The sequence below is a fragment of the Carassius gibelio genome, chromosome A17 (assembly GCF_023724105.1).
Source record: "Carassius gibelio isolate Cgi1373 ecotype wild population from Czech Republic chromosome A17, carGib1.2-hapl.c, whole genome shotgun sequence".
NCBI classification, from domain to species: Eukaryota; Metazoa; Chordata; class Actinopteri; order Cypriniformes; family Cyprinidae; genus Carassius; species Carassius gibelio.
Genome location: NC_068387.1, coordinates 16,760,010 through 16,779,367, shown reverse-complemented (window position 1 = coordinate 16,779,367; position 19,358 = coordinate 16,760,010). Strand labels below are relative to the sequence as shown.

Genomic DNA, 19,358 nt, shown 5'->3' with positions numbered 1-19,358 from the left:
TAGAGACTCAACTCGAATCATTGGGATGGTCATCAAAGAAGATCTTGGGTGGAAGGTAGAACTAAGAGAGCCTGTTTTTGCGTTATGCCCACTCAAATAATAAAATAAAAAAGACAGTAAATGCATTAACAAACACTGAACCAGGCATTCAAATGTTTATGATCCGATATGTTTACAATTACTTTGTGGATTGCCTCTTTGTGTAAATGGGTGAATGTGTATTTATTGATGATCATTGCATTGTAGGCATCCCTCTCTAAGTATCTCTACATATAACATTTGAAATTCTATCAGTTTAAGATATAATGCAGAGTATGTGGAATTCTCAAGCATCCTCTGGAGAGGACATTCCAGACGATGGCTAATGATTCCACATAAACTACATTATATCTTAAATTCCTTTTCCCCACAGTCAGCATAATTGAGAAAAAAGTGTTTATTTAAAAATAACTTTATGACTATTAAAATAGCTGGGGAAAAAATAACAACACAAAGCTCATACAAAACAAGACAAATAACAGCTTCTTTTTCATATTTTTTGTCTTCTTGTCTCTGTCCACAGCTGAATGATTGTGTGATTTTAGACTCAATGTGTGGAGTTGGTGCTGTGCTGTTGGAAGCAGCTCAGGAGAATTCAATAGGTAAACACACATCACCAAGGGCGTAACTTTGGGTCTACCATTGGGGGGGTTAAACTCGCGGCATATGAATAATTTTCTTGTGTAAAAGGTAACATGCTAATTTACACTACAGATTATTTAAAATATGATACTATCTTTCTTGCTGGCAAATGAAATTAATAAAGAAAACGAACAAAAGTATTCATTCTGAATATTTCATATTATTTTAATCTGAATGATGTTATGATATTAAGGGGGTTATATTAGTTGGATCTGATTTTTGGGGGGGTCATGACCCCCGTAACCCCCCTGCAAATTACGCGCATGCACATCACACACTCTAAACTCCACATGCTACTTTTCACACACACCATTCACATCTGACTAACTGTACACATTGTATGTGGGTTCAGAATGCAATATTTCTAGGCATGGATATAGACTTATCCATATAAAGCATCTGGAATGGAAGGATGAGTGCAGCTACTTCTGCCATGGGTTTAGACAAATTTTGGACTCTCCTCTTTCATCATCTCTGACCCTGTTTAGCCAACTTAAAATTTGTCAAGGGTGATCTATATCAAGGGTGTAGGTTTGGTTTGAAAGAAGTTCCAAATCAGCCTCACTGACCTTTTCCCGGACTGTGCCCAGCTGGTGGAATGACCTCCCAATCTCAATTCTGAGTCTTTACTCATTTACAAGAAACATCTAAAGATTCATCTTTTTCGCCAGCACTTAACCAACAAATATTATATATATATATATATATATATATATATATATATATATATATATATATATATAAACCCTGGCTATGCGTTCTGTACTAGACTAACTGTAACTTGTCATGGCACTTGTACACTATACTGTTGTTGTTCTCTTGTTGATCTGATTGTTTCTATTGTTCTCATTTGTAAGTCGCTTTGGATAAAAGCGTCTGCTTAATGATAAAATGTAAATGTAATCTTATTTAGTTGTATTTATGTATAGTTTAGTTAAAAAATAACAACGAAATGTTTAGCTTTGCCTGGAAATAATGTTATCTTAATCAAAAAATACAATTCTGTCTATTAAAATAATAATAATACATTTTAAGCGTGGCTAAGATTTTTAAATTGTTTCTGGTGTATATTCACTTCTCGGTTTATTACGTGTAGAAATGTCTCCATCCTCAGTGTGTTTGTTGTCAGGCCGTCGCGTTGCGCATGCGCACAGGAGGCCATGTTGTTGTAGTTCGTTGGGACTGGACCGTCGTATCCCTCCGCTACTGTATGTCTCTGCGATAATCACCCCCTCCCGTTTTTGACATCAGGGACACGTAAATAAACCGGAGGGCGCAAACGGTGACCCTCACAATGAATTTAAGCCTGGGTCTGTCGCGAAGAAACCCTCAGGAGGACTTTGAGCTGATCCAGAGGATCGGGAGCGGAACCTATGGGGATGTGTACAAGGTAAAGATCTGCTGGGTCTCGGGACTTAGTGAGCTTCCTACCTAGACTGTATTTTTGGCATCATTTACGTTTTCTAATTGTCAGAATGCGCCTATGTTTTTCAGAAAATTCTGTCTAGGTAGACAGCTCGTTAGGGATTAAGACACAGTCACTTAACTGACCAGTGTAACCAGTGAATGCTGGAGACAACAGATGTGTGTTTATGCTGGACCAGAGTGTATCTGTTTTGTAGCAATTTTGCAACTCGGATGTGGTGTAATATCCTAAAAGAGTGTAGAAATTTTTGTTTTCATAATGCACAGGGCCTAGCAGGTCTATTTAACCAGAGGGAGCCAGCAGGGCTGTCAAACTCAAAGTCCTGCAACTCTTTATGTTCTTTGTAACATAAACAAAGGCAAGAATAGACCAATACGTTGCAGATGCTGTGCAGTGGCAGATGGTCACTACTGAGGGATGTTGCGAGGTGTTTGGGATTTAAGGGGGAGAGCAATTGCAATCATGTTCTTAAGAAACATTTAATGAGTCTGACTTCCTTTGGTGACAGGAAGTAGCTTAACTTTAAATTGCAAGTGGGTCTGTGTGAGTGTGTTTACCCACATGTCCATCCTGTTTGTTTGTAATTGTTCCCTCTTCCTGGGGTTTTACAGTGTGCGTGGGTGAGAGTGTGTTTTGGGTTTATGCCTTTCACACACGTTCACTCAATCAGAGGCTTGATGTAGGTGGAGAATGGAATGGGTTCATTTTGACATGTCTGAAATGTAAGACCAGAATAACTAAACCAACAAGCAAAATATTTTTCTGCCAGCTCTACAGAGAGTAGACCTGAGATTGGGCCCCATATTCCCAGGGGTTTGAAAATATGATGGGGTTTCACAAATTCCCTGGCAGCGTTTGCCCAGGTTTTCCTCTATAGTAGTCAGTAATAAAATCTGGTTTATTCATGCAATATAATTCTGATTGCTTACATATGTTCCTCCTGATTACATTTATCAATTAGCTCTTTTAATATAATAAAGCAGAAACAGCCCTGAGTATATTAATGGACAGTGAAATGCCTCACTGCGATCGGTGAGGCACTGTGCGAGTGTGTGTGTGTGTGTGTGCATGTGAAAGTTATCCGATATTCTCCTTGTCCTAGTTTTGACAGCCATCACAGTTCTGTGAACATCAGTACACACATTTCGCCAGCTGCTTCTTTTCCTTATTACTTGGAGTGCTGATTGGAATTTCATATGAAACTGAGATGAAGTGTTGGAAAATATCTCTTTTTCTCTTTGTGTCTCTGATGAAATCATCCTCACTTCTGTTTGGTAGACAGATGTCCATCAGTTCGGTCTTTCAGATGAGGCTTTTGTGAGTGTGTTTGTGCTTTAACTTGTTAGAGAATATGCAAAATTCTGTGTGTGTGTGTGTGTTTCTAGAAATTCCTGAAAAACACACTACTGTTTAAAAGTTTGGAGTCTGTTAGATTTGTAAAAAAAATTTACATTTCAATGTTGTGATTAGATGCTTAAGAAGTATTTCTTTTATGATGCTTAAGAAGTATTTCTTTTATGTGTGTGTGTGTGTGTGTGTGTGTGTGTGTGTGTGTGTGTGTATTTTATACATTTGGACTCAAAACAGAAGTCGTTCTTACTTCTTTACTAGTCTGCAACAGACTTGTCATTGTATACTTAACTATTTCTGTTCTCAAATTATTTTTGAGGAAACATTTTCTAAAACAAGTGTTCATTTAAATTTAGCAATCTCATTTGCTGTCATTAAATTTTATTTTGTATGTCACCGAATGGCTCTGTAGATATTCGAAGCATATTTAACCCACATTTTTTTAACCAGTAGTTAAAATACTTTTTCCAGATACCATCTTACACTCTTGAAAATAAAGGTGCTTCACGATGCCATAGATAGAAGAACCTTTTTGTCTAAATGGTTCCATAAAAAACCATTAACATCTGAAGAACCCCAAAATGGTTCTTCTGTGGCATCGCTTGAAGAACCTATCGAAGCACCTTTATTTTTAAGAGTGTAATGTGCACAGACATCTGTATGGGTTAGTTTTTCTAAGAAGTCTAAACAACATAGCTTTCAATATCCAAACAATGGTAAATGAGGGGAATATTTTGGAAACCTGTTTAATGCCTCTCAGTGTTAATGATTTGTTGGAGCAGATCGATCTTTTAATGGGAGTCAGATCCATACAACTACTGTAATCATGTTATTCCACAGCTTTTGGGCTTATGGACTCTTATGCTTTCCATTTCCAGGCTCGTAATGTCAACACTGGAGAACTGGCTGCTATCAAAGTCATCAAACTAGAGCCAGGTGAGCCGTCCCAATGCTGCTGCACACACTGTGCTGCTTAACCACCTCTAGATAGTGCCCTATCACCGTCCATCTATACTTGAATAGTTAAATATTACAACTGTGGTGTGTTCATGCATTGTAATGGTGTGATTGTGTATGCATTTTCAATTCAGGCAGTATGTTCTCATACTGCACATTTTAGTACAAAATCACAGTTCCCATGGTTTCTGGTCTGTTAACACTTCACACGTTTCTTTACTGAATTATTTTGTGAATCGATTTTTGCAGGAGAGGACTTTGATGTGGTGCAGCAGGAGATTATTATGATGAAAGATTGTAAACACTCAAACATTGTTGCATATTTTGGCAGTTACCTCAGGTATATGTACACGCATGCGATCACACACCGGTTTTGTTTCGTGTCATAAATTTTATAGTGTAGTACAAAGGCATCTGTTTTTTGGGGGGGGGGGGGGGCAAAATAATACTTACGGTTTTACAAGCACTATATAACTAGGGACATGCTGGTATTAAATTTTCCTGTTGGGATTAATTGCTAATGCTTTCATTACGGTATACAGTATTATTACAGTATATATATTTCGTTTAAAAAAATGGTCATAATATAGTATAACAGGTTAAATAACTTTTTTCTTATAACAATAATAACTAAACATTTAAATACGATAAAGCAATACAGAAAATATATAAAGTTAAAAGTTTTACACAGATTAAAGTGCAAAAGTTAAGATTAAACTATAAAGATCCATAGTTATCACTTTACAATAAAACCTCATTAGTTAACCTTTAACATTCACAATGAGCAATAGCTACATTTGCTACAGAACTTATTAATCTTTGTTTAAAAAATAGAAGTCTTAGTTGATGTTAGCTCATTAAATAACACAGTTGCAACTTTCGATTTTAATGTGTTCTTAAATACTGTAATACCTAAGAATATTTAATTGGCAGTTAATGTTAACTAATGAATTAACTAATGTTGACTAATGAGGCCCTGATATAAAGTGTGAATAAACAATAAAGAATTAAAACACTTTAAAACAACAGCGCGTCTCTCCACGTGTTCCTCCATGTGCTTCTCATGCGTGCTTTTTTACATCAGAGCGGCTCATGCGTCTTTCAAGCAGCATACAGCAGTGTTGTGCATTTTGACCATTTGACCATTACAATTTGAAATATATAATTTTTCACTGTATTTAGAAGTGCCCACAGTAACAATATTGGGCATATTCATTACCGTGATATATCGCATATCGAATACCAGCACATGTCTACTACATAACAATTCAAAAGTTTTGGGTCACAGTAAAGATTTTATAAGGTTAAAAACGTTTTCTATTTCAAATAAATGCCGTGCTTTTGATCTTTATATTCATCAAAGAATCCTGAAAACGGACTTCCACAGAAGTATAAAGCAGCAACTGTTAACTGTTTTCAACACTGATAATAATAGTTAGAAATTTTAGAAATCCTTTCTGAAGGATCATGTGACACTAAAGACTAATTATTAGACTAATTATTAGAGTAATGACTGCTGAAAATTCAGCCTTACCATCACAGTTATTTTAAATTGTAATAATATTTCACACATAAGCTGCATAAGAGACTTTGACCAAGATTTAAAAAAAAAAAAAAAACTTCCTTCTTTTTAACTTTGTTGATATTTTTTACTACCTGTTGAAATACACGCCACAACCCAATTTATACGTGCACCTATTTTAATCTCTTGTGGACAGAATTGATACGACAAAGATTTGATAATTGATGTCTTAATATTTCAGGAGAGATAAATTATGGATCAGCATGGAATACTGTGGTGGAGGCTCACTCCAGGATATTTACCATGGTAATTATTGCCATCAAAATAGGAGTTTACAATGTATTTGTCATCTTGATCTGTTCAACAGTGTCTCTCATATACACGTCTATCTGTATCTCACAGTTACCGGGCCGTTGTCAGAATCCCAGATTGCGTATGTATGTCGGGAGACCCTGCAGGTATATACATACACATTTAGTACAGTTAAAAGTACTCATTTCAAGTGATTCAAGTGGTAATATGGATTTTTGTGTTCATTTCAGGGTGTTTACTATCTCCATAACAAAGGCAAGATCCACAGAGATATAAAGGTACAAAGTGGATGTCAAAACACAATAAAATCCACTTTAAGGAGGCTATTCCACTCAATGTTGTCATAATTAGCACTCGTGTCCCTCTTGACTTATGCAAAAATAATAATTGCTAATAACATGGAAATTTCAGGGAATTTCATGGAAAGTCATGGACTTGTTAAGCCAGTTTTGTTTGTTTGTTCACAAATTGGTTTAAGTGATTCATTAGTGAAGTAGTCTGAATCAAATAGTTATCCAGCCATGATAAATGACCAGGATTGTTTTAAAGGGGGTTTTATTCGTTTGTTATATTTCACAATTGCTCACTGTGGCTCTTCTTCTTGTTTTATAGGGCGCAAATATACTGTTGACAGACAATGGCTACGTTAAGTTAGGTAAGAAAACACTTTCTCTGAACACCTTTGGAGTTGCCATTTACTAGGAATTCCACTCTCACAACTGCTGTCTGTCTCTCTTCAGCTGATTTTGGAGTTTCAGCTCAGATATCAGCCACTTTAGCAAAAAGAAAGTCCTTCATTGGAACTCCATATTGGTATGTCAGTCTTCCTTTGTCTCTCGTGTGGCAGGACTTGTTTTAATAATTGTAGACATTGTACTGTATGAATTTATTTCTGTATGTGTCTTTCTCTGCAGGATGGCACCTGAGGTAGCAGCAGTTGAGAGGAAAGGTGGTTACAATCAGCTGTGTGATATTTGGGCCGTGGGCATCACAGCAATTGAGCTGGCCGAGTTGGAGCCGCCAATGTTCGACTTGCACCCCATGAGGTGTGTGTCCTGTGACTTGTACTCATTTAATGTCAGTGTGCTCCAGCATGAGCAATCCATTGCTGCACGTGCAAGATTCTGCCTAATGAATTAATTTTGTACTTAATACATATTATACAGGACACCTTTAGTATGTTAACAGTCTAGCTTTCTCTCGCGTTTCAACATTTGTTTTATTTTAGTCCTTTCTGCTGTGTTTCCCCTTCTCAGAGCACTCTTCCTAATGACCAAGGGCAGTTTCCAACCACCTAAGCTGAAAGACAAAGTAAAATGGTATTTGAAAATGTTTTCATTTCATTCAAAATTGTGGGGTTGCTAAGATTTTTGTTGAAATGTTTTTGATGTTTTTAAAAATGTTGCTGCAAACAGTTGTGCTGCTATGTCTTGTAAGAGATGCTTTTTATAAGGATTTTCTGATGACCAGAAAATTCAGAATTTATTTGAAATAGAAATAATTAGTAACGTTATAAATATCTTTACTGTAACTTTCGATTATTCCACATATATATACTTTTTTTTGACATATATACATGTACTTTCATACATAGAGTGAATTTCACACACAGAAATAATAAGTCATTCCAGAAGGTCATTCACAAAGAAAATTATTCCCACTTCACAAAAAGATGATTTATAGCTCAAAATATAAATAGGTTTTTACTAATTCACTAAAATTATTTAAACATAAGAGAAGCTTCACATTTCTGCTTTTTAAACCTCACTATTTCAGTTGTGAGGCAGTGATTATAATTTCAAATTTAGATTATAATTACAGTATTTAAAAAAAAAAAAACTTAGTCACCTGTTTTGTTTTGGTTCATGAAGGACAAATAATTTCCATCACTTTGTGAAAATGGCTTTGATCAAAAATCCCAAGAAGAGACCAACAGCCGACAGATTACTGCAAGTAAGATCCGCCCGTCCTTTAGAGAACATTTATGATTGGCTCCAGTTATCCACCATCATTCAGTAGGTTTTCGTTGCATAACTTCTCTTTTTGCAGGACCCATTCGTTACTCAACCGCTTAGCCGGACTCTTGCCATTGAGCTACTGGACAAAGCCAACAACCCTGACCACAGCACACACAGTGATGCAGAAGAGGAGGATGACATTGACCCAGAGGTGATGTTATGTAGCTGACTCTCTCTTTACCTTTAAACAAGTGGGAAACCGTGTTCAGCTTTAAACTGAAGCACTGATCTCTAATTGGTTGTTTCTTTAGATGTAGATCCTAATTGAGGGCAGACAGTTGGCTCTGCCAGCTGCCAGGTACTAGTGTGTCCAGTTACCCATGCTGCAGTGTGCATTTGTGATTGTGTGTGTATATGAATGCATGTGAGTTTATTGGTTTTGAAACATAACAGCAGTGGCTTGCAGTGTTGTCTTGAGGACAGATTAGGGTCTTGTAACAGATATTCCCAAAAGGTATGTATGTAACTAAGATTTTTTCAGCTTTCAAGTTTTTAAACTTTATTTGTGGTCTCTGTGTTGGCAGTCTCCCGTGTCTGTTCCACATCGAATCCGCTCAACTAGCAGGAGCTCACGAGATGGAAAAACTCTCTCTGAGATCAACTGTAAGTCATGTCTCAATTAGCTTTTGACTCACTGAACTGAAACAAGCACAATAATTCTCAGGCTACTTAAAGGCACAATTAGAAATCTGAAGTATGTGTGTGTCCCTTTTCTAGTTGATAAGGTGAAGTTCGACCCACCTCTGAGAAAAGAAACCGAACCGCATCATGAGATGGTTTGTGACATTATGCCATTAATTTATTGCTATTTAGTGTTTTTGTTTGGATAACTTGTCAGACTGTGTTTTTTTTATTCATGTAGGATCTACCATTAGAGTCCCAAAGCATTCTGGGAAATAACAAGTGAGTGTGTTATGCTTTTGTGAGTTTTTCAAAATAAGGAATGAATGAAGAAATAAGGAAAGTTGATGGATAAATGGGTGATAGGTCATCTGTTTGGATCCATTCCTAGTTTAAAGTAACAAAACCGAAGAATAAAATGGATTGTCGAAAACCAAGTCTAAACCTTAAAAAAATCAATTAGTTGGTTGTTGGATTACTTGAATATAATGAAGGAATGTCTAAAACTAATCAACCTGACTAATTAACTAGTCAGTCTTTGGATTACTAGACGAATCCATCATGACCCATCTCTAGTAAAGTCCTTTTAACACAAGTCTTCTCATTCGGCGGCCAAATTTCATATTTGAAATAACCAAAGAAATCTGACAACAACTGTGTCATAAATGCTGTTACTGTTGTTCAAATAGCGCTATTAAAAGCTTATTTTTCAGGTTACCGTACATCAGCCAGTGCCCATGCACAGTCCTAAGAGCACATCTCAGAGCGCTGACTGTTTCTCTAGCAGCCGGGACTTCTAACGGCAGCTGTAGTGACCCGCTCATGCTCACGCTCACGCTCTTTCATTCAGAAGGCAGGGCGTCCTGCGATTGAGCGGCCATATTGAGCATTGCATTTTTCCCCATTCAAAAATATACGAGTGACATGCCTTGAGTATACTATAATCTTTGTCTCTAGTTGAACAAAAATAAAAATAAAGAAATTAAGGAAAGTATAAAACTAGCCAGCATCACTAGTAAACTATAAAACTTCTTCACTAACGACTTCACTAATCAAGTAGTTTTGTTTTTGAATAAATATATTTTGGTGTCACAATCCATCTTTAGTTTATACAATGTGTAAAACTAGTTCTGTCTTTTATTCATTATTTTTGTAGGAGTCTATTAAAATCTGTTGCTGAGGAGCTCAGTCAAAGGTACAGCTCCTCCTACTGTCTTTTTTGATTGGTCAGCCAAACCTCCATGCAATCTAATCTCATCTCCTCTGCTTGGCACTGAGAAGCTCTTACTGCTGTGTGTGTGTGTGTGTGGGGGGGGGGGGTGTTTCTGTGTGTGTGTGTTCTCTGCATTCTTCTCTGACTGCTATACCTTCTTAGCCTCACCCTCTTCATCTCTCTCAGGGGTCATGTGACACATTTAGAGGATGAGGAGGAGGATGAAGGTGATGATTTGCAGTAAGTGAGAGGAAGATGTAATGTGAGATACGTATCATCCAAAAACGCCTGTGGTCCGTGACTCCCCGTCTGTTAGTGTCAACCAGATGTGAGATTGAAGGATGTGCTTGTTTATTTAGTAGTGTGTCTGGTTTTAAGTTGCTTGCTGGTGCACAAATGCATGATCATTATTGAAATGCACATCATTGTTTTTTCAATTCATGTGCCTTTGTAACCTTTATTCAAAAACCTTGACCTCCCCTCACCCTCGCAAACAACATTATCTTCTGATGTGTGCAATGGCATGCTGTCTGGACAATGAAGCCTCCTCTACAGCAAACTGTCACTCGTTTGAAACCACAGACATTAAAAAAACGACAATGATCCAATCAATTCCTGATGGACAAAATCAAGTCCTACATTTTTGCTAGTTTGAAAAGCTGTTTCACTTGGATGTACATCACAACAGGGGAGAATAAGTCTCAACTTTAATACGATTGTATAAGCTACTACTTTTCTATAAAATTACACGTGCAATGTTTGTCTGCCATATGATATTCCCAAAGATTTTCACATAACTTTTCCAACAGATGAAACCTGGTTCATATCTAGAGAGAAGAGTATCATAGAGACTTAGTGCTGGAGTTTTTATTTTTATTTGGGACAGTATGCAACCACGTAGGACACCATAGAAACCACATGGCAACAGCCTGACAACTTCTCAGAAGGGTGTAGCATTGTGTTTTTTTTTTTTTTTCAGTATAGTACCATGCACATTTTCTTTAGAAAATGTAAAAAGTCTTTCAGAGGACAACTGAGAATTGTATTTCTCCTACAAAGTTTCCTGGAACTTCAAACACTAAGAAGTTCAAAATATTCCCGAGCTTTGCACTGGATTGGTTAGATTATGTTGTATGTGAGCATATTTAACACCCAGTTTGTGTGTCTTGTGTTCACAAGATCATTCTTGCTTGCTTTCTTTACCATTTTTGACATTGCATATGAGGTCTCTTTCTTCATCTGATTGTATCTCTGTATGTTTCCACCTTTTAAAGAAAACTGTGCTGTTGGTTCTTGCATCCTGCTTTAGTGTTACATCCAAATTAGCAGCATGGCTAGAAACCATTTCAATGATTTTGTATGTTTGCGTTTACAGCAGTGACTCCACTTCAACCATGAGACCTAAAGTACCACCTCCTCTGCCACCCAAGGTAAAAGTTACACACTTTTCCTATGCAAAACGTGCCTTTTGACATAGTGTGTAACTCACACTGTCTCTTTTCACCTTTATCACTTCCTAGCCAAAGCTTCTGTCTCCCGGTCAGAGCAGTACTGTCTCAGAGGAAAATACCGGAGAAGGGACTATTAAACGTTCCCCAGCTTCTGCAAGCTCCACCCCTCCTGTTCGGACGGTTTCCTGTGTTCCTCCCAGGCCGCCACCTCCACGCCTGCCTGCACACAGGCGTAGTAGTTTAGGTAACAAACCATCTGAGCACGATCAGACAGAGCCAGCATTGGATGATGAGATTTATAGGTTCTGGGAATGGCTTCATGCTGAAATACAAGAAGAACAAAGTAAGCTAAGCACCGCCCACTTGAACGTGCTCTCCTGTGATTGGTAGACAGCCCTGCCAGTCTTTCTCTATTCCTTGTGCTTTTTAATACTTTTTTCATGTGGCATTAGTTTTTTCACTTAACATAGATAGCTGTAGCTTTACCGTAGGTTAGTTGAGAGCTTTGTAGATGGGTGTGTGTGGTATAGTGGTGAGATTGTGTTGTTTGACAACTCAATTCATGTCATAAATTATGCAAATAAGGTAACAAACGTGCACCACAATGTAGCACAGAATACACCTTGCACAGCAAGTCTTTTTTCTTTTCTTTGCCTAGTTTTTGAGGATGCAGCAGACTATCTTAATCTGACATACATGGGAATATCCACCTTATTTTTAGCTTTAGAATGGACATGGCCTATTTTAATTTGAATGTGCAAGGCTTATGGTTTGATTCACTTCCAGTTATTTTATTTTAGCTAAACAAAAGTCTCTTTTGCTGCTTGCACTACAAAAAAAAAAAAAAAAAAAAAAAAAAACAGCTTAAACTGGTTGGCTAGAATGTCTTAAGATGGAAGTAGCTGGTTTTAGATGGCCTGCTAACCTGACAAGCTAAAAAAACTCCTCTAAAACCAGCCTGCTAAACCAGGTAGGACCAGGCTGGAAGACAAGCCAACCAGCTTTGAGAATAGTAATATTGCAGAATTTATTATTATTTTAGTTTATTATCATAAACATAAACATACTTCTTTTTAACTTTGAGTTTTACTAATTATTGTTCTTATTCCTCTAGTTATTTACATATAGCAGCAAATGAATTAGAAGTCTTGCAAATTCTAGATGCCTGGATGACTCAGTTACTGAATTATCTCAATAACAGCTGCATTAATAAAAAAATACACAAATTCTGTGTACTGCTTGCTTTCTGCAGGTAGTATTAGTGCAAACATTATCAGGCAAACAGCATGTTTGTTTGTTTTTGATGTTAAATTGGGGCATCTATAAAGAACGTGATTTACATAGGAGTGTCTTTGTTTTCGTGGTTTCAGTTTTCAAAGGACAGATATAATGTGAGTGTTTATGTGCAGGTAATGTAGTTTCTGTCCAGGGGAATGGAGAGAAAGAAAAACTGGCCTCCCTTCCCTCACCTAATCTAGAGGTATTGTTAATATGTATGTATATATATATATATATATATATATATATATATATATATATATATATATATATATATATATATATATATATATATACATACAACATGATGTTTCCTTATTTGTTATTTTTGTATTAATATCTCTGCCTCTTTCATTATGTTATTGTCATATATGGTTGTTCTAAAACGTAATTCAATTATTAAATTGTCTGTGCTATAGACAGGAGGAGATGCAGTAGATAATATACATTTTGTGTGAGCGATCTGACTTTACATTTATTGCCGTGTTAATACTCTTCCCTGATTAAATGGGAAAACAAAAATAGTGATGAAATGGTCAACTGAGATTGTTACACAAGCCTCTTACAGAGATGATCTGTTTCTCTTTTTGTAGCTTCCATTCAGTAATGGCCTCCCACCGACCCCTAAAGTACTTGTGAGTCATCCAGCACTCCCTTTTCTCTTTATCTCTCCAACTTTCACTATTTTTTCTTCTTTCTCTCTTTCATGAAAGATGCATCAACACACTTGGATTCATAATTCAGCTCTGCTGCTGTGATGTTGATTTTTGTTTCTGTTTTGTAGATGGGAGCTTGTTTCTCTAAAGTGTTTAACGGCTGTCCCCTAAAGATTCACTGTGCCTGTTCCTGGATAAACCCAAACACCAGGGGTAAGAAACTCATGCATTCTCAAATGAAATGCTCCTAAATAACATACTTATAATGATTATGTTTTTTCAACTTCATGTGCTTCCCATATGACTCTTTTTCAGATCAGTATCTGATTTTTGGTGCAGAGGAAGGAATTTATACCCTCAATCTAAATGAAATCCATGAGAGCACGATGGAACAGGTCAGGGCCTTTTATTAGGGTTTTCTTTTGGCGTGAAGGTTCAAAATTAGTATTAATTTAGGCAGGTTTGGCAATATAGATATGAAAAATCTTATAATCGTATATAGATCTATATTTTAAAGAGCTATAAATATGAAAATGTCATCAGTATTTTTAAAATGTATAATAAAATTCTAAATAGATTTTATATATGTACTCAATAATAATATGTTTGCTCAGAAAAGGAAATGAATGAGTCATCATTTGAAATGTGATTTTGTTGAATCACACACAGCTGGTTCCACGGAGGTGCACATGGGTCTATGTAATGAACAACTGGCTGCTTTCAATATCAGGTGAGAGAAAACCAAGAAGGAAAAGAATTACCATGCGTTTGAAGGATATTTGAATGTTTTATCTTCACCATAGTTTAATTCTATGCACATATTTATGTGTTTTCCACAGGTAAAGCATCTCAGCTCTACTCTTACAACCTGACGATGCTTTTTGAGCAAGCTCGACAAATGCAGAAGTTACCCGTAGCCATACCAACATACAAATTCCCTGACAAAATCATCCCACGGTACGAGCCAGGCTCATATTTTAACTTCTTTAAAAAAATATGTCTATTAAATAAGTCCTATTAAATCACAACATTTGCATTTTAGTGCTGTCACGTTCATGCCTTTCTTTCAGGAAGTTTGCTGTGTCCAATAAAATACCAGATACGAGGGGTTGTCAAAAATGTTGTGTGGGTCAGTATAAACGCGCTCACATGCACTTTATATTCTTATGTTTTGAAATGCATATACCAAATTGTATGATCAGAACAGTGCATGTTTTAAGATTTCTTGCACATTTATTTTTTTTGCATATATAAAATCAAAAATGAAACATACTTGTGTATTTGTGTTTTTAGTGCGAAACCCGTACACCGGTCATAAGTACTTATGTGGAGCGTTCCAGTCCAGCGTAGTGCTGTTTGAATGGGTGGAAGCCATGCAGCGCTTCATGCTGATAAAGGTAAGGGTGAAAGAGAAATCACACTGAGAAACACAAAGCCCGTCCATGCACAAGTGAATAATCCTGTGTGATTTTGTCTGTCCAGAGCATAGACCTCACCCTGCCGTGCCCGTTAGAAATCTTTGAGATGTTGGTGGTTCCTGAGCAGCATTATCCACTGGTTTGTGTGGCGGTCAGTAAAGGAAGCCATCCTGATCAGGTGGTCATGTTTGGCTCTGTTGATCCCAATGCTGCCAACCCGGTGTTCACAGAGCCTGGTCAGTATCAGAGTTTCACTGTGTCTCAGTACAAAGCGGAACTTTTACTTACAAGTTTACTTGGTTTGCATTGCCAAAAAGAAGTTTTAAGAGTGTTTTTCTTGGGATTTGAGTGAATGCTTGTCGTGTTGTGTGTTTCCAGTAACACCTCAAACATGTGTCATTCATGTGACTCAGCTGGAGAGAGATACCGTCCTAGTGTGTCTAGATCGTAAGTCAATTATTTGTTTTATAATAAATATGTTATGTTGATATTTAATATAATACTCTGCTGATATTAAATATTAGACCAGTTTATATAATAATGATATTCACTATTGTTTTATATATATATTTACACTAAGTATATTATTTGAATGAATTGGTTGTAATAATTATAATAGTATAATCAGTTCTTTCAAATATAGTTAATGTACATAAATACACACATATTACAAATATAAATGATATAGATTACATTTTTTATTATCATTATTATCGTTAATAAATAGTATATAATACAAATGAATTGTACTTAATGTTCTTTTCGCCATTTTATAAAACCTAAAAAACACCCAAAGCTGTGAATTACAGTGATTTTTGCCACAGTTATAGCAAATTTTAGTCACAATATGATAAAATCACATCATACATGATGAAATATGATACAATATGATAAAATCACAGATACAATCTCCTCATAAAACTAGAATGGTTTCTGAATTCACACAGGATCTTTTTTCAGTTGACATTCGTGGAGCACAGATTCATGTTCAAACAAGCATTTGCACATGCTCTTGCATTTTTGCTTTATCCAGCAGTTCCAGCTCATGGAAGCCATTACTCATAATTTATTTCTGTATTTTGCAGGGTGTATAAAATTGGTGAATTTACAGGGCAGGTTAAAATCCAACAGAAAGCTGTCAACTGAACTCACCTTTAACTTCCAGATTGAGGCAATAGGTAAGAACTAAAGTAACAGAAGAGAGCTTGTGAGCTTTGATTAATAATAATGTATTTGTCTTTTTTCAAGTGTGTCTGCAGGACAGTGTTTTAGCGTTCTGGAAGCATGGAATGCAGGGAAGAAGCTTTAAAAACAGTGAGGTGTGTGCTGTGCCTTTGGTTTTATAAATTGGTGGTTTTCAACAAGTTTTGCTTTAGGAACCAGATTTTATGGCAAACATAAAGTGGTGATTATGCAAAAGTGAATTTTGATGGTTTAATGTTCCCGACATTGTGATGTACCACCAATCTAGATTATTTGATCATAGTCAGTAACAAGTGCTCTTAGCTTTAAGGTGCAGTCATTTTAGCCACATTTTATGGGCAAAACAAGATCTTTTGTGATTAGAGTGATTGATGGTAGCTGATGTTCTCTGTTTTAGATAACTCAGGAGATCTCTGATAACTCGCGAATCTACAGGCTGCTGGGTGCGGACAGGTGAGAGCTCACCAGAACACACATTGAACCTCCAGGGGTCAGCACTGTTCTTACAAACATTTTTCTCTCTGTCTCAGAGTGGTGGTGTTGGAAAGCAAACCGACTGAAGACCCTACAGCTCAAAGTAATCTTTACATCCTCGCGGGCCACGAGAACAGCTACTGACAACACACTGCCTTAACACACACTACATAATGCACGCTACAGAGTACATGTTTCAGAGACTTACACCTCATTTTCATTTATAGTGCTACTGAACAAAACACTACAGAAAAAAAACATACTCTAAGACCGTTGAAATTAAACACTACAGATACGTTATAAGACCAGAATTTTTTGGTGTGGCATGATACCAGCCCTTGGTACCTCGTATCGATATAAGATCGATACCTCAGTACAAGCAGATGTAACGGCAAATCAATCATTTGAATTAATTTATAGTTAATACATGATATCTTTTGGTATTGTACCAGTTTAAAGTTTTTCTTTTTTTTGCAAACTGTGTGAACTTACTATAGATTCATTTCAGTACACAAAAACAGTGCAAACTAAACTCTTCAGAGACACCTTGATACACAACCATCAGTTCTGTGAGACTGAGAGAACTCATTTGAAAACAACAGTCTAGTACAACAATTATCTAAAAGAGGACACAAATAACATGGCTTTTACATCTGCCATGATTTGCAGGTGTTTTACCATCTTGTTAGCTTTGTAGCTTTTAGTATTGAAGTGACACTGCCCTGTAAACAGCTCTTCTCTTTTAAAATACCAATACAGTTCACCAAGAATACTTAAGTCTAATCAGAATACATAAGTCTAATCACAGAAATCTGTGTGTGGAAGTCTTTCACCCTAACGAGAAATCCTATTGAAATGACTGGATTTTTCTTATGAAAAATTGCTAAACAACTGTAAATGTAACTACACTTTAAGGCAATTCAGTAAGTTTTTAAGTAAATTTAATCTTAGGGCAGACGATTCTATTAAATTATAAATTATTAATGTTAATCGTCTTAGTGGACATTCATACAGAATGCACTTTTTTGTGTCTAAAAATGTGAAACAGGGCAGTGGAATAAAAAAAAGAAAGAAAAAAACTTCTAGAGACACATTTTTTAAAAGTTAAACTTCTTAAGAACCATGTTTTTAGGACGGCATGTAATTTGCAAGATGCTAAAGTCAGAGCAGTCTAGCACATTTATATACAAAAACTATGAAAAAGCAGCACAGAGAAATACAAAACATGTTTCTGTGAAGACGAAAAAAAAAAAAGCCTGCAGTGAAGCTAAATATTTTGCTTATTAGTTGCTAAATACAAAAATCATTTTGTTATATACACTAGGGGGCGCCATGTTATCTTGTCATTATTCCACCACTCATGTTACTCAAACTGAGGTTAAGTACTGAAGGATTTTTTGGTACCACATCCAGTGGATTAAGCATTGAATGATGAAATGAATTATTAACAGCCAATATACATATTTTCATCAAAGTATAATCATTCATTAATAATGATAATTCATATTTAATTAGTAATATCCTTAATTCCTCATTTCCATTATTAATAAAAGTACTGTGTCTTTATCATGGTATAGTGTTGGTATAAGATGGCAATACCATATATATATATATATTCTGAATGATTACCTTAGTCACACACTATGGTATTTACACGGTACTCCAAACAATATCACGGTATTACTGTAGTAATGTCCAAGAAACCATGATAATACCACAGTAAGACCATTTGTGCTGCCCAATACTGTCCGTGGTAGCACACGTACACCACCGAGATGTCTATTTGACATCTGCAAGACATATTTTTTTAAGAGTGTTTGCTCATCTGCAATATGTCTATAGGACGTCCGACGTTTCCAATCACATGTCAAATAGACGTTTAGATTTTTTTTTAAGATGTTTATAATTTAGAATGTATGTAAAACCGATGTCTGAAAGACGTCTTTACGATGTTTGTATACCACAGATGCTTTCCAGATTAAGCAGTCACGAGCCACTTAATGGGAATGTAATAATTTTTAGAGTTTTTATATTTCATGTTTTAGTTCATTACCAAGCACTGTTATTGAAGGTTTGCACAATACGTTTGCTCACGTGTGCTTTTCTCCGCGTGCTGTGTGTGTGTTAATGGGTGAGTTGATGTCAAGAGTACAAGTATAACAAACTAAGAAATCCTATTTATCAGGCTCACTGAAAACAGAATAGAGACAACATAATGTCTTATGAATGCAGTATGTGTAAAAATTGAAATGGGAAGTCAGAAAAAGAGCTCTTTCTAGAATGTAGCTGTCAGTGAAGATTTCTCACATTTCCATCATTTTGTATGGCATCATATCTGAATACTGTTATTTTTGTGTAAAAATTGCAAAATCAAGTTCTGTTAAGCTGAATGCTCAAATTTAGCATGTCAAGTCTACCTCTAAAATGCATTAAAATTTCTTACATAGATCATGCGCCATTAAAACCCTACTGCAAATAGAGTATCTCCCTAATAGCAGTTTTAAACCCTGGTCTTGTCACATTTTTGTCAAGACCTAAGATATACTGTGTTTGAGCCTAATCTCCATTTACTCTGTATGTTTGAAAGAATCACAAATGTGTGTCAAACTACTCCATGTTCACTACAGCAGCGTCTCTTGTGTGATGTGATGCACGTCTTGTATATAGTGTAAATAATGAGTTTTACAGACTGTATAAAGCCAATATTTTGTTTCAAATGTGGAACTCTTTTATGAGATTTAACACATTAAACCAAGGTGAAAAAATATCAAATCCATC

General features: G+C 36.1%; 1 protein-coding gene across 7 annotated transcripts; it reads left to right on the top strand.

Annotated features, from left to right (window-relative positions):
- Window positions 1-1,830: 1,830 nt before the first annotated feature.
- On the top strand, window positions 1,831-19,356 carry LOC127933339 (mitogen-activated protein kinase kinase kinase kinase 3). Of its 7 annotated transcripts, none has more exons than XM_052530268.1 (33): window positions 1,831-2,071; window positions 4,336-4,393; window positions 4,664-4,754; window positions 6,178-6,242; window positions 6,339-6,394; window positions 6,479-6,526; window positions 6,861-6,903; window positions 6,989-7,061; window positions 7,163-7,294; window positions 7,505-7,567; window positions 8,120-8,201; window positions 8,298-8,417; window positions 8,791-8,869; window positions 8,984-9,042; window positions 9,129-9,169; window positions 10,044-10,082; window positions 10,287-10,340; window positions 11,476-11,530; window positions 11,621-11,795; window positions 12,961-13,031; window positions 13,423-13,464; window positions 13,614-13,698; window positions 13,801-13,880; window positions 14,155-14,215; window positions 14,325-14,442; window positions 14,556-14,614; window positions 14,779-14,882; window positions 14,968-15,139; window positions 15,282-15,350; window positions 15,989-16,081; window positions 16,152-16,222; window positions 16,504-16,559; window positions 16,637-19,356. In XM_052530268.1, the coding sequence occupies exons 1-33, from the start codon at window positions 1,976-1,978 to the stop codon at window positions 16,722-16,724; spliced, it is 2,598 nt and encodes an 865-aa protein (XP_052386228.1). In that variant the 5' UTR covers window positions 1,831-1,975; the 3' UTR covers window positions 16,725-19,356. The 7 variants fall into 7 exon arrangements, with proteins under 7 accessions (XP_052386228.1, XP_052386223.1, XP_052386224.1 ...); XM_052530263.1 differs by having other exon boundaries at window positions 11,621-11,894; XM_052530264.1 differs by lacking the exon at window positions 10,044-10,082 and having other exon boundaries at window positions 11,621-11,894.
- Window positions 19,357-19,358: the final 2 nt, after the last annotated feature.